General features: G+C 37.2%; 1 protein-coding gene across 5 annotated transcripts in view; it reads right to left on the bottom strand.

Annotated features, from left to right (window-relative positions):
- Positions 1–2765: 2765 nt before the first annotated feature.
- vwde (von Willebrand factor D and EGF domains) overlaps positions 2766–24756 on the bottom strand; it is a 205338-nt gene continuing 183347 nt past the window's right edge. For all 5 annotated transcript variants that reach the window (XM_043689848.2, XM_087987120.1, XM_043689849.2 and 2 more), the window contains 10 exons: positions 23632–23727; positions 22487–22582; positions 20052–20147; positions 18022–18117; positions 17246–17341; positions 14190–14285; positions 10084–10179; positions 9747–9842; positions 6402–6499; positions 2766–4844 (listed from right to left, as the gene is read on the bottom strand). In XM_043689848.2, the coding sequence (XP_043545783.2) occupies positions 4824–4844; positions 6402–6499; positions 9747–9842; positions 10084–10179; positions 14190–14285; positions 17246–17341; positions 18022–18117; positions 20052–20147; positions 22487–22582; positions 23632–23727 (887 nt within the window). In that variant the 3' untranslated portion in view covers positions 2766–4823. The remainder of the gene's footprint in view (positions 4845–6401; positions 6500–9746; positions 9843–10083; positions 10180–14189; positions 14286–17245; positions 17342–18021; positions 18118–20051; positions 20148–22486; positions 22583–23631; positions 23728–24756) is intronic.

The following is a 24756-nucleotide window of genomic DNA, read 5'->3' as shown; positions in this document are numbered from 1 at the left end:
ATTTTCCAGCTGTCCCTTTACCTGCGAACATCTGCCTCCAATCAGCTTTCGAAAATTCTTGCCTAATACCGTCAAAATTGGCCCTTCTCCAGTTTAGAACTTCAACTTTTAGATCTGCTCTATCCTTTTCCATCACTATTTTAAAACAAATAGAATTCTGGTCGCTGGCCCCAAAGTGCTCCCCAAATGACATCTCAGTCACCTGCCCTGCCTTATTTCCCAAGTGTAGGTACATCCACATACTGAATCAGAAAATTGTCTTGTACACACTTAACAAATTCCTCTCCATCTAAACCTTTAACCCTATGGCAGTCCCAGTCGATGTTTGGAAAGTTAAAATCCCCTACCATAACTACCCATACACCAGCTCCTGAGCCATGCATTCATCTGCTCTATCCTCCTATTCCTGCCCTCACTAGCTCGTAGCACCGAGAGTAATCCAGATATTACTACCCTTGAGGACCTCCTTTTTAAATTTCTGCCTAACTCTCTGTAATCTCCCTTCAGAATCTCAACCTTTTTCCTTCCTATATCGTTGGTTCCAATGTGGACAATGACCTCTTGTTGGCCCTTCTCCCCCGTGAGAACATTCTGCACCCTCTCTGAGACATCCTTGATCCTGGCACCAGGGAAACAACACACCATTCTGCTTTTTCTCTGCTGGCCACAGAAACATCTGTCTGTACCTCAGACTACAGAACCCCCTAACACAATTGTTCTCTTGGAAGCCGACGTACCCCTTGTTGCATTAGAGCCAGTCTCAATATCAGAAACTTGGCTGTTCGTGCTATGTTCCCCTGAGAATCCATCACCCCCTACATTTTCCAAAGCAGCATACCTGTTTGAAATGGGTATATCCACAAAAGACTCCTGCCCTAGGTGCCTATGTCTCTTACCCTTCCTGGAGTTAACCCATCTATGTGACTGTATCTGAGACTTTCCCCCCTTCCTATAACTGCCATCCATCACATACTGTTGCTGTTGCAAATTCCTCATCGCTTCTAACTGTCTCTCCAACTGATCTATTCGATCTGATAAGATTTGCATCCAGCAGCATTTATGGCAGATATAATCCGCAGTAACCCTTAAACTCTCTTTAAACTCCCACATCTGACAAGTAATACATATCACTGCAAAGGCCGTTTTTGCTCCTTCACAATCTACAGACCCAGAAAATAACACCGTCTTATTCCTTTACAAAACACTGAACCAGGTTAAGTTAATAGTTATGGCTTATATTTTAAGTTTACTCAAGAGACATATCTCCGAAAACATATAATCTAGAAAGAACCCACTGTACTCACTACTGCAGCCCTTCTATTGGACACACTTAAAACAATGATTAACTTATCTGATTCTGTGCTGTGAACTTTGCCCAAACAGGTTCCTCCAAGATTAGTTGTGAAATTTGCTGTTTGTTAATTTTCCCAGATGCAGTCTGATGTCCAGCGATACATGAATTCAAAAACAGCAAAGGCAGTAACTGTGCAGGTTCTCTCTCTCTCTCTCTCTCCTGCACTGTCTTCACCATGTGCTTCCTTTGTCTGTTATTCTCCCTTTTAAACCTGTTGTTTTGACTTTTTTTCCCCCAATGTTCCAAAATAATGCAATAGCATATAAAACAGTAATTGCTGCTCCTGGAATTCAAGGAAATCACCTCCAACACCTAAAATACCTCAAAAAAAGGAGCAGCTGTTACAGTCATAAATCTTTCCCATCCTCCATCTTGGATTACCCAGAATCCCAGCAATTTCTGTTTATTTTTCCCCCAAAGTCTGTGGATGTCTGGTGTTCACTGCCTAGTTTGGTAGATGGGACAGAAACAACTCATTTGAAAGGAATTTGGATCTACACCTGAAGTGCTGTAACCTGCAAAACTATAGATCTGGTGCAGGAAGGAGACATTAAAATGGAAGGTTAGATTTTACATTCTTCTTTATGTGCTATAACCTTTCCATAGTTCTTGTACAGAGATCAAACACTCACAGCTGTCAACTTAGTAGGAGAAAGGATGTTTCGACTCTCTAATGGTTGGGATCTCAACCAAGAATACAAGACACTATGGCGTTCATTGCTTTTATACTGTGTACAGTGCGTGAATGGACATCTAAGTGTTACACCTTGACACGATGGACCATGGGGGTGAGGGGAGGAATACTTTGGCAGGGTAAGTATGATGCACCATGGCAGGTGCTTGCCAGGCAAGGAGGTGCTGGATTGGGAATAGAAATATGTGGGGTATGCAACAGACCTTTTGTTTTACAGATGGGACAAACTTCCTATACCAACAAATTGGGCCTTTTAAACATGCTGCCGCTGCAGCTGAAACTCCACAGTTGCCTCCAAATTTCTTTTGGTGGGGGGTTGGTGGGGGGGTGGGCACAGGGTTAAACTGGGCTGATTTCAGCCACATCCACCTCCCACCAAAGAAGATCTCACCGTTGGAGTTGGTAGGCCAGCATGTGATGCTGGGAATATTCCCAACTTCCATTCACCATCTTGGAGATTCAATTCTGGCCCAATGTCTCCAATAAATTCTTTACTCTTTCTCACCTAGTCATACTCCCGAGTACTGTTCTTATGGGGTAATAACAATACCAAATACGATAAATACTAAGTGAATATTTTTGTTTAAAAATTGTCAGAATGTACTTCAATTCGAAAGATCTGTAGCATCAGATTGCTATTTTAATAGCACAATATCAGTGCATAGGAGTTCATGTGTTTATTGCTAATGTGCAGGATTCACAACTCCATACTTAAAACACATTCCAAATACCTTTATTACATGAAAATCTTAATGTTCACACAAGTCATCATCATATGTACAATGTTTAATATTGCAAAGAAAAAAATGAAAAGTAGAGGCATTAATAAGGCAATACAGTCTATGTGTTTTATATACACAAATATATTTTGCAACAGCTTTATCAATATTTTTATGTTGGTTTCAATAATTTAATTGGCACAAAAATCTGAAATGTCAAGAATTTAGAAGATATGGCACATTGTAAATTAATGCTATAACTATTTTACCTATTGAAGTAGGTTAAAACACTAAATTTTCCTAAATTAACTAATTTGGGTTATTAACCTTATATAAAATATTCATCTATTAAACAAAATCTTGAACAAAGTTTACAAACAACGGTTTCAACTTAATATACATGGGAAAATGTTAATATCATATGGGAAAATAGCAGTAACATGCAACTGACTAAAGCGTAGCAACCAGTTTAACTTGATGTACATGAATCTTGTGACTATGTAAATACTGTAATTATTCTCACTGAGGCTTGTCCTAAAATTTAATGTAAAAGCATTTGGATAAAGATTATTTCCCATATCATCTTTTCTTTTAAATCATGTATTATGATACATTCTACCACAGAAAAAAAACTTTTTTTGCAATTTGTATGGACATGCCATATATAAATGTTCATTTCTAAGAGAATTGTCTATTCTTCCAGTACTTCAGATTTTTTGGAATTATGTATATATAAAAAATATTTATGCATCATCTGTGCAACCCTTTATGACATGGAGATCAGGTCTGTAAATTTCTACAATAATCAAAAGTCCTCATGATATGGAAATGGAAGGTCCATGAAAGGGAATGACTGGGAAATCATATTGATTTACAGTAGGCAGATGTGAGATTCAATAATTGTTCATGCTTGCTGTGTTTCTGACAGGTTTCCTAACCTTCTGTGTATGCTGATATCTACTACCCTTCACCTTTACACAGAAGAATGTATGATTTTAAGGATATTACATTAAATGATCAGAAATTACATTTGGGGATATTGGAGGATGAACCTTTAATATGTGTGCAAAGTTGCTCTGTTTACAATCTTAATGGTGACATTAACTGACTTTAATTAGTTCTGACTGTGTTACAAGACTGGACAGAGAAATGTTGAATGATGTTTCAGATATTCATCCACTAATATTAAATGAATTCTACGCCTTAATTTAATTTTATGATTCTGATCCAATATACAAAGTCACATTTCGTCAAGGGTGATTATGTTCTAATCGAACATATTTGTAAACCTACACAATCAGATTCCTTCCACTTTTTAGGGATGCTGATGGAAATTGTGCAATGTAGCTGAGATCTTAAAACTCAACACAGAAGGGATAGAATCAGAAACCCACCTGTACAGGTTTGCTCAACATGGCACATTTACTCACTTAACTGTGGAGGAGGTGCAAACAACCTGACATGTTTGTCTTCTAATGTAGAGACAAGGGAAACATATGTACATGAACAGATTTATTGTGCCACATTTAAGATTGATATGGTTGCAGATTGTGCTGTTTCCAAGAAGGGTCAGGGTCTTCCATTAGAAACAATGCAATAAAAATGTTACAATGCAGTTGACAAATCAGGATTCAAGTCAAAACTTCCATGGTCAGTGGACATTATGTGAATGTTTCACAAATATTCAGCCGATTTCCCTCATGTCTTGCAACCATTAGTGACAATAAAATAAACCCCGGCATTCTATTATGAGGTAGTGAAAATACAATAAATGGTATGGGCAGTAATTATCTTTTGCTTACAGTACCTCACGTTGTTCAAACTGTAAACACACCACTTTACTCAAGAACACTTGAAGAGCACTATTTCTTTAATACCGAGTTGTAAGTCTGTGCATGGTTTGGATCAAACCTTTGGTTTAATCTTTTGATTTAACACGGTCAAGTCTTTGATGTGTGCAGTCCTTATAATTGAGCAAAATCACTTCAGGTTCTTACAAGTGACTCCAGCATTATGTCTATTATTGCTGAGAGGGATATTAGACACTGATGCCAAGCTAACCCAGTCTTATTGGTATCTGCAATAAAACAAAAATATTACAGATGAACACTATTAGAAATAATCAGACTTTGGTCAGTCATAATCATGACAAAGATTTATTTCCACTGGCACTAATTGGAAACTTCTGTTTCAACTTAAGTGTTTTATGTGCTACATATACAACTTTGTATTCAGTAAAGAAGTCCAAAGTAGTACTACTTTAACAGCAGTCCATGCTTTTTTTTAAAGGGTTGTGGAAACCAGAGACTCCAAATTTCATTTCTATACTACTTCTATAATTGTAACATCACCTGACACCACCTTGGCTTCACTTTATGTGCTGCTTTCTCCTTAATCTGTGCTTTGTCACTTTGAAACTTGATTATTACAATATGTTTTTGACTGCCCTCCCATTTTTCACTCTCTTTAGCATTCAATGAGTTTTGAACTCTGCTGCCAATTTCTTATTTCACACTACGTCCTGAGCACCTGTTATCTCTATGTTATCAGAACTACTTTGGCTTCTAGCTCTCCAACTCTTTGAATTTAACATTTTCATATATGTATTTAATTCTCTTCATTGTCTTGCTCCTCTGTATTTCCCCAACTAGCACCTACAATCTCCAATTCTGGTGTCCTCTGTATCTCCCTAACAATTTGGGACACACAGGAGACAAAGAATAAACTTGCATTTATATACTAGCTTTAATGTAGATTAACATTCTGAGGTCTTAAATAGATGCTTTATTGGCCAGAAGAAGTGTTGAGTCAAAAGTCTAATTGTTTTTTGACTTCCTAAGTGAATTGCAATTCTCATGACAAATTAGCAGACATACTTGAGAACCAAACTGAATTTTTTTTAAAAAATTGGACTCATTGGGATAAACAGATGTGCTATGGCTGTTACTTAGATCGTTTTGGGACACTTTTCTGTCAAAGCATTAAGTATTTTGGCGCCCCGTAAGGTCTGGAGGTTTTAAGGATGTCCTTAGACGTGATGTGGAGAAGCAGAGGAAGAATGAAAACACAATTCAAGTATTTAGTAATAAAACAGCTTATGGCATGGCTGGTTGTGATGGGGAAAATTGTATGGGACATGCAGAAAGAACATAAGTTGGAGAAATGAAGGATGAAAATGCTAAACTTGGAAGAGTTTGGGGGCTGGAAGCCAATGTATGTCTGATAGCACTTAAGTAATGGATGAACATTATATGGGCAGTGGAGTTTAGCATGTGCTGAGCTTTGAATGATGCAATGGCAGGTCAGCCCAAACTGTATTCCAATTGATGAGTCTGGAAGTGACAAGCGTTTGGATGAGGATTGCAGCAGTGGATGGAGTGAGGCTGAGGCGCACATAAGTGGTGCTAAAATGGTGGAAGTATGTAGCCTTTGTAATGGAGAAGATGAGTTCAGAATCTCAGTTTGCAGCCAAATGGTATACTTTGGCTGTAACCAGTACAGTTGCATCAGAGAAAGTAGACATTGTATTCAGCTACAAACACAGAGTTTTAGGAAAGAGGCCAAATTGTGACATATATACATAGGAAGCTATGTATACTTTCATAATAGTTGTATTCCAAAAAGATCCTCTCACCTTCTTGCCACAAATGAATCCAGAATATCCTGGGCGACAGGAGCATACATTTGGAAGAATACATTTGCCTCCAAAAAGGCATTTTTGCCGGCATACAGCTTTGGAACACAAAAGGAAGTTCTCATTTATACAACAAAAAAACATATAAACTGTATTTGTTTTACAGAAATGGTTGGATTTTAACTATTAAGTCACCAATTTCTTCCTTCATCCTAAATGGATTGCTTTATGTTGGGCTATTATTCCACAGAAACTATCCATCTAAGCTCACCACTGACAGAAGAATCCACCAAACAGAAGACAGAAGAATTCATCCAAATTATTGAAGGTGGTGGTGGATATTTTGAACCTGCAAGTGAATTAACATTGTAATGCACTCTGTTGTCGAGGATGCTGTTAAGCTTCATGTGTGATGTTGCAGCTGCTCCCAGCCAGAAAACTGGAGGCTAATCCATCAAGTTTAATAATGCATGCCTTTTGCATGGTGGTGAGGCCTCATAAAGTCAGAGTTGAACTATTTTAATCTATCCTAGCACAAGGCATTTACAGTATATAGCTGCTCTCATGGAGTTTCTGGATAACGGTGATATAGCTGCACTCATGGAGTTTCTGGATAACGGTGATGCACAGAATGTTTTTTTGTGGAGGCTAGAGAAATGGTAATGACTTGTAGTCACACAAATATGCCCTGTGATTATGAAGATCAGAGCCATAGCCCACTTTTATGGTGCGGAGTTGTTTTGGGCAGTCATGTGGAAATGAGCACATATTTATCAATTTATTCACACATTTTTCAATCTGTTTAATTAAGCAAATCTGACCTTATTGCAAATCAGCAGTGAGCTAATCAGTTTTATTAGATTTGTACATTTTTCAAAGTTCAAGGTCCAAGACATGATACATATGTTCCTTTGTGAGTTTTAATCCAATTCACCTGCCTCAGCACGAAACAGTTCTACACCACAAATATATGGATTGTGAGATAATCTGCAAGGAATCCTGCATTTTAAAGAGATGAGAAATTATTATGATAGGTTTGTCCTATGACATTCTGCACACTCTTCAAGGAAGGAATTTATTTCTATGAAAGGCCTGTGAGTAATTCTTGATCCCATGGATAATGAGAGTCCATCAGAGTTTGTATGAGCAGAACAGCATTGTATTACAGATATGCAACTCTAGCGGAATACCAATCTAGTGAAACCATCATAAAGGCACTTCTATGCTCAGAGAAGAAAGGGTGGCAGATTCTGAAATCAAACCTAATTTCTTATGCACGTGATTGGTGAGTTTGTGTAAAGAAGCATTTGGTAGGATTGGCAATAGGTCAGAACTGATCATTGATCTTTCAATTCAATATCTACACTGAAACAGCATATTAGACATCTTTTCACTCTAAGACCATTTCAATGACAAATCAGTTTGTTTGAAATGATTGCATCTTTTCTCCAATAATGAACTTCCAGAGGAAATGGTGGACTACAGTTGTAATGTTGAAAAGACATTTGGATAGGTTCTTGAAATTCTTGAAGAGATAAAGGCTAAGTGCAAGCAGATGGGACTAATTTAGTTTGGGATTACCGTCAGCATGGACTGGTTGGATTGAAGGGTCTGTTTCGGTGCTGTATGAAGCCATGACTAATCATTGTGACTAACAAGGCAACTACCGTAACATTTCGTCTTTTAATACAACAAGCTCTGAAGTAAAGAGATACTTAACTATCCTGCCTTCACAGGATGCAGCCCTGAATTATTAAAAATGCAACTCGTTCGCTTTATATTGTGGTTCTCCTATACATCACATGAACTTTAGCATTGTGCTGACAGGTTGTTCATATGGTATGCAATGGTTAGACCAGTTTGCTCCTGAGGTAAAGCCTCTGTTGTTGGCATTTGTGGTGTTTTAGCAGTTTGGTATTATTCTCAACAGGTACTGAAACTGTATATGAGAGAGATAAAACACGTATTACAGGAAGTGAGATCAAGAGGATTATGGCGGAAGAACTTGTGGTATGATCTTGTTCCAGTGATATAGAATAAGCTTGACTTTCACATTTTCTTCATTTTCATTAGTATCCTATTGCCCATTGTGAAAATGACAAATTTAGTGAACAATCTCCACTTTTGTTCTTTTTCTCCACTTTTCCATTGCTCATCATCTTCCTTATTCTAGTGCTCATTGCTTTGATGGATTAACAGAAAAGAAGGTTGAGGATAACACCTCTCAACAAAGGAGACAGGAAAGTTCATGGTCGCTTGTATTGCACACTGTTTCACTGCAATGTCATGGCAGCTGTATAGACATGAATCCATTAACCTGATGCTGTCAATGTATCACTAATCCTGCTATCTTCCAAGAGCTCCATAATTTTCTTCTCATAGGAGTTTAACTCTTTAAAGATAGGAATGCCACCTCAGGTTACTTGCCTCTCATGGATACTGTATATATTATTCTTCTGCAATATAACTGAACGAATTTGGCAAAGCTTTTAAGCTCTCGCTTTCAAATAAACACTCTTAGAGGAGATGTCAGCACACATTGTAAAATTATATTTGTGCACTCTACAATCAGATTGCAATGTGGAATATTCTTGAAATAGGGGTTTAATAGTCTCCTGATGTTCAGGTTATCCAAGAAAGTAAAGTGATAAATGATCTGTTACTTTCTTTGTTGTTGTATGTTTGGTGATACAGAATTAGCCCGCAATACTGATTGATGCCTTCCCAAATGACATAATCTTAATTCTTTTTGATTCCTCCAATGGAAATTTGTGACAGACTATACTTCTGGTTTTGAGGTCAGTCTCGTCAAAATTCTGAACTACTCTTTTGTTTCTCTTTGTAACACCTTTGTTCAATCATCTGTGGCAGATCCTCCATTGGCAGACAATATTGAAAATGATATAGCTATCTGACACTGAACTAATTGAGCCAAAATATTTTTCTACTTCCCACCTGATCCCCATGACATTGATGCAATATGCATCTAAACTAGGCATTTTAAGGAATGCACTCATAGACCTTCCAAGCATCCTCAAAACAGTTCAGTGATTTGTGTTGGGAATTTCATAATGCACATGAAAAATTAGCTGACTGATGCAATTTTAGCAGATTCCGATCTAGTGCAATTCTTACACAATGTGGTATGTTGACTTTGGGACTCTTGCACCGGTGTTAAATTTAATTGCTGAAGGACAGAACGAAGAAGAAAGAGCTAAGGTAACTAGATTTGTTCGTCATTAAATTTCCTGCTGCTATCAAATGCATTTGACTAATGTTCAGAGCAGCCTCAGAATTAAAGAGAACTCTAGAAAGATGCAAACAACTATCTTGAAAAGTGCTTACGTGTTTGACATTGTAGTCCTTCCCATCCAGGCACACAATGGCAAGTACTGGGACCTATACACTCTCCTCCATTCTTGCACTTCTGTATACAGACAGCTAAAATAGGCATTGTGAAAAGATTTTGATTATTGTATGCTTCAATTTATTTAAATTTTCATAGCTACAAGTAGCAGAGATAAGAACATTGAAGGATATCGTGCTCATAATTCAAAACAAACTTTCTCAAAAGCACAAAATAGTGTTTTGCAATGTTTGAACAGTAGAAGACTTGATATTGCCTTTATCAATAGCATTAGCATGAATGCACATAAGAAATTGTATTAGAATTCTGACTTACGTATGTTGCATCTTTTCCCCTTCCATCCTGATACACAAGAGCAGACATTAGGACCCACACACTTCCCTCCATTCATGCACATTGGCTCACAGATACCTTTAAAAGAAAGAATTATGTCATATGTTACAACATATGCTTACGGCCTATGTAATTCATAAAGGGTGAACGAGGGCACTGTGAAAACGTACATGAATTTGAAGGTGGAGATGAGAATTGAGCATTTGAGAGAAGTAGCAAGGTGAAGCAAGTAAGTTTTAATGGGCAGAAGCAGTTGCCAGGATTTTACCAGCCTTCTCAGAATATTGGGCATTTTATGAATGGTGAAGCCAAATTTGCAGATAAATGCCAATGAGGGGCCAATTTTAGTTGTCATTGGCATGTAACCAATGGTGGAACAATTCCCTTGCTGAGTCGGAAGGGTGTCAGCTCAATGGGGCTGTAGTGATGCTAGCCTTGATTGTGTTAGCAGTTTCCACAGCAGGGCTGTTATTCTTAATTGGCAGCTAGTCCACAGATTATCTATTAGGATGTCGCCTGTGATACATTTGCTGAGCAGGTTTCTCGGCCAGCAATTTTGGTCTTGGGAACCAACTTATATCATAATACCAGGCTACCAAACCATGTCATAAAATTCAGCATATCGAGCTAAAATATCAATATCTGATAGTGAGGAGAGTGAGAAACAGAAGTAATCCGGTGTCAGTGGTACAGAGAGTGTGGACACTCAAAGAAAATTATACAAATTGGGTCGGATTAGATAAGCGGGAAAAGATGTGAATATTCAGAAAAACACCATATAGTCAATTGATGCTACTAAGCAGTCTATTAAGGGTAGTGCATTCAAGATAGTTCTTTGAGATTTTGATCAAGGAGACTAATGAGGAAAAATGCAATTTTAGATCCAGTTTATTAATACCCTTGCCTCTGTAAAAGAACAATCATAATATTTGATAATAAATTTAAAGTGATTTAGTTAAGTATAAATCCAGGGTTTTAAATTAGTACAAGGCAAATTGGGACATTAAATACAAAAAAATGATGACAGATAAACAATAGCAAAATCCAATAAATATGTTCATTACCAATTATGAAACTAAGTTCAAGGAATAACACATTCCATAGGAAATTTAGTGCAACCATGGTTAACACACACACACACACACAAACACACAAACACACAATTAAAAAAAAAATTGCCAAAAATCATAATAAGTCTGAGGATTAGGAAGGTTTTTGAGCAAGGGATAGTGAAGCAATTTATAAAGAAAAGGAAAAAAACAAGACAGCAATCTAATTAGAGATGTGAAAACATATTGTCAGAACTCCTGTGTGCAATAAAAAAACGAGTAGGGGTAAACTTGGATCCCTTACAGGTAGAGGCAGGGGGAGTTATAACGGTGGGGGTGGGCGCGGGGGAGTGAAAGGAAAGGGGTGATTGAAGATACCATGTGGCAAACTTTGGGCCAATTTTTACCTGAAAAAGGGTTTATGCCAGTGAGGGGAGTGGGGGAAGGTCTCAAAATTTACAATTCTGACCCAAATTCTCCTTCTAATGCACTGTGTGAACTTCAATTGAGACAAAGATTAGTGGACCAGCAACCTGCACTAAAAGACAGTTAGGCATTTTAAGTATGAGAAAGCTGCAAGTGTGAATCCACAGAATCAGAAAACCCCTACAGTGTGGATGAAGACCATTCTGCTCATCAGGTCTGCACTAACCCACTGAAGAGCATTCCACCCAGACCCAACTACCCCCACCCTCCTGCCATAACCCCACATTTACCATGGTTAATTCATCTAGCCTGCGCACCTCCGGATGGATGCTAAGGGTAATTTAGCATGATCAAACCACTTAACCTGCACATCGTTGGACTATGGGAGGAAACTGGAGTACTCGGCACAAATCCAGACAGACACAGGGAGAACATGCAAACTCCACACAGACGCCAAAGGCTGAAGTCAAACCCAGGTCCTTAGTGCTGACCAATTGTGCTGTCCAACTTTAACTGCAGGTAGTCAGGTTCCCTGAGCCCAGCAGTTATATCTTGATGAGGGCCTTCCAGAGCCAGTGTGTGATTGCCTTCATATTCACCAGCATATCTATCTGAACAGATAGACGTCTTGCAGCATCCAATAAGCAGAAGAATTGACATTTCAGGCAGGAGCACTTCACCATTCCTGATGAAGGGCTCCTGCCTGAAACGTCGATTCTCCTGCCCCTCGGATGCTGCAGGACCTACTGTGTCTTTCCAGCACCACACTCTCTTGACTCTGATCTCCAGCATCTGCAAGCCTCACTTTCTCCTATCTATCTGAACAACCTAGTTTATAATTCTACGCTTATTTCTTATGATCTTTTGTCAGCTGCCCTGATTGGGATGGTTAATGAATTCACCAATAACCTCCCTCCCTCCCTCCCTCCCTCCCTCCCCCCACACCCCCCCAATGACAGCATAACTCTTGTTAACTTACATGTAGCAATCACAAGTAGTACAATAGAGCTTAAAACACATTTGTTGCATGAAATATGCAAACATATAGTAATTTATTCTCTTTAACATACACATACCTTTCCAGCCAGATGCTTCCTGATACACATTCAGGCTAAAAATGTACTATAGAAATGAATCAACAAAGGTGTCTTGGTAAAATTTTTTATGAACAATTTTACTTTTATAGTCAACCTCATTTTTCATCCTTTTTGTTTTGGTCTATGAAAAATACTTGGTTCTTAACAAATGATTAACTTATTCAGCCTATAGGCTCAACTAAGTTTCCACCCAAGGGAGTTGTACAAAAACATCACATACATATTACAATAATGCTTGCAATTACATTAATCACTGCGCTTAATCAAAAATGTTTCATTGCAGTGTTCAGCCCAACATAACTGGAATCTGTGCTATGTGACTAGCTGAGTGAATGGTGTCAGGTGAGGCTCTGGCTGTGATTAGGAGAGATGATGGTTGAATGGTAATGTTACTGGATGAGTATGTCAGAGGCCCAGAGTGCTGCTTTAAAACAGAATCAAATCCCAGTTTGTTAGATTAGAAAATAGGATACTGGCAAAAGAATGTAAGAGTAGGAGAGATGGTGGTGTGATGGGTAACATCATTATTAATCCCGAGTCCTACTGACAGGGATATAGTTTCAAATCACACTACAGCAGCTGGAGTAATTTAGACTCAATTGGACAATCTAAGATTGAAAGCTTGTCTTGGTAATGGTGATCTTGAAACTATCATGGAATATTCTAAAAATCTATTTAGTTCATTCAGAGAAGGAAAGCTGCAATCAGGTTGGGTAAAGTGAAGTGAAGTGAAAGTCACCATAATTCCTGTGGACTATAGTCTGCTCTTTCATCAGACAGTGTGTGTTTAACCTGAAGGTGCCTCAGTGAATATGCCTCAGTGTGGAGTAATGGAGTAAGAAGACACTATGAGTTACATGAGATTCCAGACTGACAACAATGTGACTGACTCTTAACTGCCTTGAGCCACCCAGTTCAAGGGCAATTAGAGATAAGCACCAGATGTTGGCCTTTCTGGTTATGCCTACATGTTATGAATGAATAAAATAAATACTTCTGGTGTCAAAGCATGAAGGGACAATTATTGGATACCAAGTTCTCTTTCTCCTTCCCTTCTTGTCTGCAAGGCAGCAACTTTATTAGAACTTCACAACAATCAGGTATAATGGTGGTCAACTCCTGATATTGCTCGTATAAGTAGGTGTGGTCAAGTGAGTCCAGCAAGATAACAAACATGATGAAGGATGAAGATGTAAAAACATCCAGATAAAATACATTCTAAGTAAAACCAAGGTGGAAAAGATTTGTTTGGAAATGTGTAAAATAGTGCAGCTATATAAATGTAATTCAGTTTCTATAAATCTGAAATGATTCCAAATTCAGTGTTTTTTATTTGAGAAATCTTTACAATTTCCCCCATTCCAGATTTGTTTTTAAAACTTCATGCCAATTTATTTTAAATACATGGAAGTGTTTGTATTGTCCTCCGGAGGTGTTATGGTATTGTTTAAATAAATGGAATCAGAGATTATATTGGATTACTTGAATGGATTTATATTTTAAAGATGGCTCTTACTTTTCTGACATCTTTTTCCTGTGTAGCCATCTGGACAGGAGCAGACGTTATTTCTCATACAATGTCCACCATTCTTGCAAGGAGGATTGCAAATTGCTAATGAAAGTAAAATATTTGAAACAATTTTATTTGGTAATACAATGAAGCCTTGTAATCATCTGAAACATTCAATGCCACCAAATAAGAGTAAAGCATTAATAAAGAATGGCGCAAACAGATTTCTGGCTTTTCCCTGCTGCAGACATAATCACCCTATTTTCACTTGTTCAGAGTGTCTGTGATATTACTACCCTGGAATGTCCTTTAATGGGTTATCCCATCTGTGCTTTAAGGAATTCCACTGCTGACAAAAATTGATTAGCTTTGGATTTTACTGACATTTTCTTTCAGTTCTATAAAACGTGACCATGTATTCCAACATAAATTTACAGAACTTTGGAAATATTAGCATGAAAGGATGAAATTTAGCTTAATGCTTTATAAATAATGCTAGCTCTCTCACCATAACTATGAACTCTAATTTTGTTTGGAAATTATAGCATAGGAAATATATTCATTTTTGTCTCAGTGCTAGTCTTTTATTTTGAATTATTACTCATTACAATTTAGTGCTTTGTCCTTTCCAAGGGGTGGAGTTCCTCAATGGTAAACAGACCCATGAAACAAACCCAAGAGATTTAACTACAACGTAGACAAGACTAACTGGTCTATAATTTTCTGGCTTACTCATTTCTTCTTTTTGATTAGATGTGCAACATTTGCCAATTGGGAATCCTTTATTTGCAATAATCACTGGAAAACTATGATTAGTAACTCAGTGAGCATTTTATTTACTCTTTTCCCATTCTGGGATGGATATCATCAGACCTGGTAACATTTGCTTTTTATTCTATTCATATTTTAGGACAGTTTTGTTTTTGGAATTTATAACTCCAGTCATGCACTTTCAAGTGCTCCTTGAACAGTTTCTACTGTTCCTTCAGCACTGCCTACGCCAATAAAAACTGGTCCTCCAAACAATAATCATTATCATTCATAAACCTTCAAGCACAAGATAGTCCATTTTATCATTGTATTCTAACCCTTGTTTAACTATCCTTTTCTTCATGCTAGTCAATTCACTTAATGTTCATTAAAATCTCTCTTTTTTGTCTGAATTGATTACTTCATAATTAGTCTTGCTAAACCTTTTTCAAACTCTCTTTCTTGGTATAATCCTCTTTCTCTTAAAAAAAGTTGTATACACTTTTTAAAAATAAAATTTGCTCTAAATTTTCTACTTCTTGTACAGCCTTAGCCTTTGATATTCTTCTTTTATTCCTAGTATGAAATTATTTGAGCCGAACCTACACGTCTCTTTTAAACTAACACCTACTATTTTTTGGTCGTTTTACCTACCATTTCCTTGAATAAATTAATCTGGATTTGGTCCTTTTCCAGTCCAATACTACAGCATTATAGAGCAATTCTACTGCTCTTTTCTTTTTAAGATGTCCCTAACTATAGCCATTATTTCCCACCTTTTCTCGCGCTTACTCATAATCTAGTTATCCTGTTTCTTTCTTAGAAAGAGATTTAGCACCAGATCCTTACATGCAAACTCAAACAAAAATCCTGAATACGTACTGACCAGGTCTCTCCTTTTTGTACTTTTTCCCGACGCACTTTAAGGTAGTTAAAGATCCCCCTAATTACAACTGCTGCAAACTTTTCTGAACTGCTTATAACCTCATTTTTGCTTAATTTTCAACATACTCCCAAAAATACACTATAATTTTTAACTATATCCAGAAAGGTTTGGTTTGGCCATACCCATCAGTAAAATTGTTCCCCTCTATGGTGTAAATCATGTCCATTATTAATAAAGAAAAATCTTTGAAAATTGCTGTGTCTAGTTACGTCCCATTGCCCTGGTGAGTAGAGGTCAAGTTTCTGTCAGGGCTATAATGCTCTTCTTATCCAAATTATTGCTCTTAGATTTTTAGTAATGCTGAGAACTATAGGTATTGACATAATAGAGAAATGTGTAAGAATTTAACTAAAAGGTATAATTTAAAATGAGTCTTTAAAGAAGTGACCAATTTCTTTTGTAATGCTTAGCATTGTTGTGTTTTACACTGTCATGGTCAAATAATCTCAAACAAAATTATGGAAGAGGTTGGAAGTGAGACGTAAAAATTGCAGCTTATTTTTTATTCCTGAAGTACAACATGTACAACCTTCCAATTCTTTTGTACAATTCCTGAAATTTTCTTCCAAAACTACAAAAACAAAGTGCTAGGGAAATTGAATAGGTCTGGCAGCATTTGTGGAGAGCAAAACAGAGTTAATGTTGCACGTCCAATATGACTTTTCTTCAGAACAGGTTAACTGTGTTTCCTCCCCACAGATGAAATTTCCAGCATCTGGGGTATTTTGCTTTTATTTGCATTTTTTAAAATTCATAATAATTCCTTTATCACTAATATACTTAATATATCTACTAGTTTTCCCTCCACATTGTGCTGTATTTCTCAAGTTCTTTTAACTTCCTCTAAACACCAATAATTAGCACCATCTTCTCTGTGAATCTCATTATTTCATTTATAATCCTTTGCTTTTTAAGTATTTTCCTCTCAGGCTTCAGGAAATAGTTTACCTCCAGTGTTCCCATGCACAAGAGAAAGTGTAAAACATACTTGTCAAACATTTGCTTGAGAACTGGAATATTGGCAAATTATTATTTTGACCTTGTTTTATTTAGTTTTGGAAATCTAAACTGCGATGCCATAGCTCTGCAGTCTCAATCAAAATTATTTTAGTCTGCATTAAATACATTTTAGTCTTCTGTTTAATACCAATGTTACCATCTAATTTTCTGCATTATTTTACCATCTAAAATGGCTTGTATATAATCCAGTAAATTGTTTCTATTCTAGTTCTTGTTTTATAGCTGGTGAAACTTGCTACTTTACACAAAAAAAGTCAAATTGTTTATTATGCTTTCACTCAACTTCATCTACTTATGTTTTACATCCAAAATATTGCTAGAGTGGTTGTAGTTTCTAAAATATTACCGTTTTGGCACTGTGATCCAAAAAATCCATTCGGACACATGCAGATGCTGGGTCTGATACACCTCCCACCGTTTAGACATACAGGATTGCATACAGCTGAGAGAAAATTCAACACGTTAAGAAGAATAAGAGGAATCATGAGAAGCAATTTAAAGCATTTAGTAGCAGGGAAGATAAATTTTCCTCAAGATTTCATAACAGATTGTCTATTATACAGATATTGAACCTCCAAATAAAGCCCATCCAGCAAAGCTCACAAATACTCAATAGTTTGCCCCATATGTTTAGTTAAGATCATTTCTGCATGTTTGTGTGGCTTTAGATCACTTTATGAAATAATTCTGTTATTTTAAATTCCAGAAAGTATTTAAATGAAAGTATTGCTGTGGACTTCATTCCACTTTACAAGAAATTGAAGGTGAAAGTTGAACACTTGAAAGACTTTTAAAAAATGACCCTCCAGCAAAATAAACATCCATGTCACTCCACTGTAGGTGATTATGCAAAATAAACAAGTCAGTAGGGATTCAATGCTGTAAGCCATCATTGTTGTCATGGAGCTTGCAATCTGAATCAATTAATGCTACATACAGTACTTATTAAGAAATACAGTATTCCACTAATAAATTCAGACTATATCTGCAACTAAAATATTTAACTGACTGCAAGTTTGAAAGATGAAATCAATGTAAGATGAAATCAAGTTTGTGTACTATACAATATAAAGGAAAAGGAAATGAAGAAAAATTAATGACATAGTTGATTATGTTCCTTACCTGCTTTACATGTGGGACCATTCCAGCCAGATGTGCAGAGGCAAACATCCGGAGAGACACATTCACCTCCATTTTCACAGTGTCTATTACAAACCACTATGGGTATAGACATAATAGAAAAAAGGATAATAGTTTTTCCAAAAGGTATAATTTAAATTGAGTCTTTAAAGAAGGGAACGATTTTTACAATCATTTATATAACACATCAGATGAGTTTCAGATGATATAATTATTAAATAATGATTAAATTCTTACTGGTTTACAGCTTTAGATTATTTGCTACAAACTCAACACAAACATCAAATTACACAATATTCCACACTCACAACTACCCTCAATTTATTCTAATTGCCATGCGATGGCTTGGGTTAGTCACAGCAGTTTGGTTTTTTTTTAACATTACAGTATGACTTATGTTGATTCGACATGCATTTTCCATCTCTAATACTGAATCAGTGTGCCTTACTTCTAATGGAAAGTACAAATGAGTAGAACTTCCACTTCAGATGTGATTGATAAGCTAAGCACCAAATTGTGATGGTTTTCAAAGTGAAGTGATGATTTAGGTTTCCACTCATGCAAATGTAATTACAAGCATAACATTTGCCATTAACGAGAACTTGGCAGCTTTTTGAACCTATTTTTTAAAGCTTTGTATTCAAAAAAAATTCTTTGATATATTTAAGAGGTGTAATCTGGTTATGTTTTACCAATAAAGTGGAAAATGGGTTGAATCACATAAAAACATTTTAAATAAGAAAATGTCCTGCGAGTAATCTGATTTTAAGTAACTGAAAATTATGTTTAAAAATACTAAACAGAACTATTTGTTAGTTTTATTGGTATATACTTGTCAGTTTCTTGGTAAACTGAACATCTCTAAATATTTAAAAGCTTTTGCAAGTTGTCAGAAAAAAAATATTCATTGTCAACCTCCTCATCTGGTATTAAACAACTTCAGCTTTGTACTTTCTTTTCCTGATCAAAGTATTTGAAGCCAGACACAGCCCTTCTGGCACGGTTGCTAATGTTACGATGCCAGCTAGAAATTAATAAAATAATCCAAATAGGGATGGACCAATGCACATTATATGCTCAGTGTCATGTCCAGTGATTTGTGATCTATTCCTTGCACAGCTTACGCAAGATTTAATTTGCTTTCTTCACTAATACCACACATAGTGTGGGTTCCTTCAATGATCTGTTTGCCAACAAATTCAGACCCTTTCTATGTGCTATGTCATATGGTCTAATAACATTTAGTCACAATATCTATTCTTCAATATTTGCATTATATTTCATTTGCCCTTTCTTAGCTCAACTTCCCAATCTATCTGATCTCTCTTCGTTTGATCAGATTACAATTGTTTACAATGATAAACCTTATTAATATCACCAGCTAAGTTTTACATTAACAACACATTATTATACAGAATAACACAGTTCCCAATCTGGTTCATCAATACCTTTAACTAGACAGTTCCATCACCCCAAGCAAATCCTTTCAATGTAGCCAGTTACCGATTAACTTCAATAACTACCAACCTATTTTATTCCTTTCTACATTCTGGACCACCTCCTACGCTGGATGCAAAAATAGAAATTGCTGGAAAAGCTCAATAGCTCTGGCAGTAGCTGCGCAGAGAAACCAGAGTTAACATTTTGGGTTAAGTGACCCTTTCTCAGAACAGTTACAAGGAAGGGTCACTTGACCTAAACATTAACTCTAACTTCTCACCACAGATGCTGCCAGACCTGCTGAGCTTTTCTAGCAATTTCTGCTTTTGCCTCTGGTTTACAACATCTGCTGTTCTTTCAGTTTTTATTTGCTATGTTGGACTCAATGGAAATAAAGAAATATTGAATGGTTACAGCACAAGAGGAAGTCATTTGGCACATTGAGTCCACTGACTTATTGATGTGTCAATAAACTTATCTTTCCATTCTCTTTGTTAGCAATAAAAATCTAGATTGGAGTGGCAAAAAACTAAAAGCCAGAATACTTTGGAATTGTAGTAAAATTCCCTTACTTGTTTCACAACGTGGTCCAACAAAACCATAGGGACAGGTGCAGAGATTTCGAGCCAAACAGGTTCCTCCATGTTGACATGCCGGGTCACAGTAAGCTGCAATCAAACATCATCGCTCAATATGAGAACTTCATTTGGGATGTGCTTTAAGCAGCATCAAGAGCACTTAGTCTTTTACCTCTTTCCTCAATGATGGCAAATTCCCATTGCAGTATAAACTGCATCCAAACAACTTTACTTTTATGTTCTACTTCCTAAGGCATGGAATAGAAGTGCTTACTTCAGCCATAAGAGATCAAGGAAAAAATTATGAGATAAATTTGCGATTAAAAGGGAAATCTCTCCTCCTCATCACTGACTGCCGTGTTACACTATGAATAGCAAACATCTGTTCAGTATCTCCAAAGACCAATCAGTTGAAGACTTGGAAACTTACCAGATGTTTAACACATTTTCCAGTCAGAGGTGATACACAACAAACATGAACTTGGACTGATTTTTCCATCCTTCATCTTGTAACACAAAACCACTTATTGCAGCACATGATCAAAATGCTTTCACCCATAAGGTCAACCAAGGAGCCTGCACTGATTCATTCTGATTATTAAAGTATTTTGCTTGTGTATATCTTAATTGATACTGCTCATCTATTACCGACAGAGGATATATTGCATCAAACTGTTCACCACCTTAATTTAAAATGCTCTAATTATCTCATAAAACAGATTTGGAGGAATTTTATCAGAGCAGATGGGGAAAGGTGAGATCTACCACCAAAGCTGATATGACTCAGAACCCCAGAGATTTAAGTCCCTAATTGTCATCACAACTCTGCCATTACTCCTGGCTCCCCAAGGCAGATTTACTTGTAAACCTTCACCAGGAGGATGTAAACCCTGCATACAAGAGTTACCAATCAGAGGCTGGCCACACTCAGTTCATGGCATCACCACTGGAAGACGTGTCTGCGACCAGTTTTATACTTGGACTTCCACTGAACTGGACAATGATAAGTAACTAGAGAGATCACAGGGACAGGAGCACTTGTGAGAGAAGGCAAGGTTTAGATAAATGAATGAGAGTCAGTCTTACAGTGGGACCCTCTTCCTGAAGCTGAATTGTTTGAAGAGGCACAGAGTGCCTTTGAACAAGGCAAACCTCCTATTCTGCTGGAAGGAAACCTGACAAGATTTGCTTCTTGGTCTCTTTGCTTAGCGAATCCTCTGCATGAGCTCTTTTAATACACAGGATGTTCTTAATTGGGCATTAATGACCTCAGTTGGCATCTGGGTGAACAGGTCACTTGTATGCCTTCCCACCTTGAACTTAGTTGAGTGGGGATGGCGGAAGGGCAGTAGCATGCAGTCAACTCCACACCCTCTCGACCAGCTTGGAGGGGCCTCGTGGTACTTGGCATTCACCACTGGGACAGGATTCAAATTCCATCCATCAATACAATTCAAGCCGTCTTACTTGACACACTTTATGCATGCTTAAAGCCGAAAACAACTTCCAGCGGTGACTCTATTCGCACTGTGATCAATGACCTTACTTATTTTGTTGCTTATTTTAGGGCAAACAGAAACCACTTTCTCCACCTGTAAGTACATTGCAAGTTGTAATTTTTAATGTAACTCCCCAAATCTTTAAAACTGTCAGAAAATAACACCACATCCATAGGATAAAAGCTATTAATTTGGGTTCATTAAGACAATGTTAAACAGAAGGAAGAATAGTTATGTAGTTTTCAGTGTAATGAAATGGTGCTTAATTGTTTTTTTTGAACTAATTCTGTGAAAATATTTCAAAACAGAAGAGGTCTCGATGCTCCAGTAATTTTAATAGACTTCACAGTTTGTAACATTATTGACTCTTTTACCATAATTAATGGACCTTCTGTCCCTTGGCAATATCATCCTCAGCCATGCAGTCAGCATCCACATGTCTGCTGATGACAACAAATCTTTACCACCGCTCTTGAACATTCCACTGCTTCAGTGCTGTCAGATTGGTTGTCAGACAACCAGTCTTAGCTGAGCTGCAATTCCCTCTGGCTAAATATGAGAAAGACAAAGTTATTATCTTCAACTCTGCTGTAAACTAGGAGTCTTGTCATCAATTCCATCTCCTTCTACACCTAGTGGTCTCAGCTGTGAATGAGACCTGACCATTATAAGTAATCACTGATATATCATGATGTCTTAAAGCAGGTGTTAGCGCCATTTCCTTAAAGTTCCACTGCAGCAATGAAGCTGGATTGAGAAAGCTCAGCAGAAATTCAGGGCTCAGTAACTCAGTTTGATTTTGGGCCTTTGCTTCAAACTATATCAATGACATGCAATGTAAAACTAGAACAAGCAAATTTTACCTCTGCAAGATTTGCAAGAGTGAAATGTGATTGCATTCCTCTTACATCAGTGTGGTATTCAAATTACCTTCTTCACAGGTTGATCCTCCATATCCAGGTGGGCAATCACAAACATTCGGTTGGAGGCATTTCCCACGATTTTTACAGTCAGGGCGACATATAGCTTTGATTAAATAAAAATAAGAGAGCATTATATTTGCCAAATCATCAACAAAGTTATGCAGCAAAAGTAAAATAACAGGTAAATGCTGAGGGGCTATGCTGGTTTGTGGAGGTGGTTTTGGTAGGGGAGTGGGACACAAACATATCATGAAGTCATGCTGACTTTGTTTGAATATGTTATGTATTTCTAAATGCTTTGATAGTACAATCTGTATAATAGTTATGGGTTATGGATAAGACAGAAACTGGAATTGAATAGCAGAATAGACTTGGTGAGTTAAATCGCCTACTTCTGCCCTGATGTCTTACAGTATTATATCCTTTTAGTTGCATAAAATATTATCAGCACCACAGTGGCTGAGATCCAGCAAAATAATCAAACCTCTACATTGCCCAGCCCCCATTGTCCAAATTAAGGACATTGTGACAGGACCCTATTCTGTTGTGCTATTTTACACCCTTTTCTGCTTTTAACTCTTTTTGGATGAACTTGCAAAGAGAGTTCTACCCTCAGGAGTGCAGTTCCAGCATAGTCCAATTATTTTTATCCTCCACTTCCTTTATGAAGTTTTAATTTTTAATCTGAAAATGTGTTGCTGGAAAAGCGCAGCAGGTCAGGCAGCATCCAGGGAACAGGAGAATCGACGTTTCGGGCATAAGCCCTTCTTCAGGAATTCCTGAAGAAGGGCTTATGCCCGAAACGTCGATTCTCCTGTTCCCTGGATGCTGCCTGACCTGCTGCGCTTTTCCAGCAACACATTTTCAGCTCTGATCTCCAGCATCTGCAGACCTCACTTTCTCCTTAATTTTTAATCTGCCTACAATACACTGTACTAGGAACACACAGTTGCACATACATTTTCATCTATGGAGTGAAATTCCTCCTGTTGATTATTTTCACGAACAGTTCAGCGCTAACATGCAAGGTTAACATTTTCCCTCTATTCATGACATTCTTTTTGACAATTAGGGATTCAATCCATATAGTCAAGTAGTAACAAAAGCTTAAGCGAACTCTTCTCAATATTCATGGATTAACTCTATACTTACCAGTTTGGCAGCTGTATCCAGTGTAACCAGGCTTACAGCGACAAGTATTTGGTGCAGAACATTCCATATTCTTGCCACAAGGATATCTACACATTGCTGTCAAAGCAGAAAATAATTTCATAACATTCAGTATTGAATAATGTGACTACATAGTTAGAGAAGCAGAAAATGAGATACTCAGTGGCACATCAAGACACCATATTCACCTTTTCACCGAAAAGAACGCTTAGAAAATAAAGCAGGGTTATATTTTTTGAAATGTTGGAAATTTGTCTCAAAGGTACAAGGGTTATTGGAAAGGCCAGATTAGATTAGAACAATTGGCTACCTTCCATAAGGCACTCCGAGAACCACCTGGGTTTATAAAGCAATCTAAAACTTTTTATTGACACTAGTTGTTTTAAAACTGATTTGACACTTTCAAATTGGAATGACATGGTTGAATTCAGAGCCTTCTGACTGGTTTCAACACTGAGCTTTCTTTTTCAATTTTACAGGTTTGAATGGAGTGAAGTTGTAGTTTCAATAAGGGAGCGTTTGTCAAGTATGGTATTAATTCAGCAACTCTTCGGAAAACCATAAATACTGCTGCTGTGGAAAACGTAGAAGTTTACTGGTGCTTTTCAGAGGTCGGGATTGTGGCATATGCTGAATCAAAACAGACAGGTTTAGTGATGAGTTTACAAAGTGGCTGGTAGAATAAAAATTGGATGTTTGCAGGCACCTATCCTCTACTTCTCTCTGATGCTATTTATAAAGACTGGCTGAAGAAGTCATTATTGGAAATGTCACAATCTTTGTCATCCAAGCAATGTTATAATCCCAGTTTATGGTAATACTGGACAAGTCAGATCCCAGAGTGAAACCTGGCTTGATAGATTGCAAGTTCTAATTTCACAGTTTTGTTAACCTAATGGTCAGTCACTGAACAGATTCGCAAAATTTCTTTTAACACAAGAAACAAGGTTATCACACAAAGAAAAAAAAGTTATATTTGCATGCAAGACCTACACTGAAATCATTCACACAGAAAGCGTGCTTAATTATCCTCTTGCCTGTTCCCTCTTTATTTTCCCTAACATGGATTTATTGTGCATAGTCCCTTTCTAGCTCTCTATTTCTCAG

This window comes from Chiloscyllium plagiosum, unplaced genomic scaffold (genome assembly GCF_037043375.1).
Source record: "Chiloscyllium plagiosum isolate Xiang-an unplaced genomic scaffold, Cpla_swu_hap1 HiC_scaffold_5, whole genome shotgun sequence".
Classification (NCBI taxonomy): Eukaryota; Metazoa; Chordata; class Chondrichthyes; order Orectolobiformes; family Hemiscylliidae; genus Chiloscyllium; species Chiloscyllium plagiosum.
The sequence above is the reverse complement of the archived record's forward strand: the minus strand, read 5'-3'. Positions and strand labels throughout refer to the sequence as shown.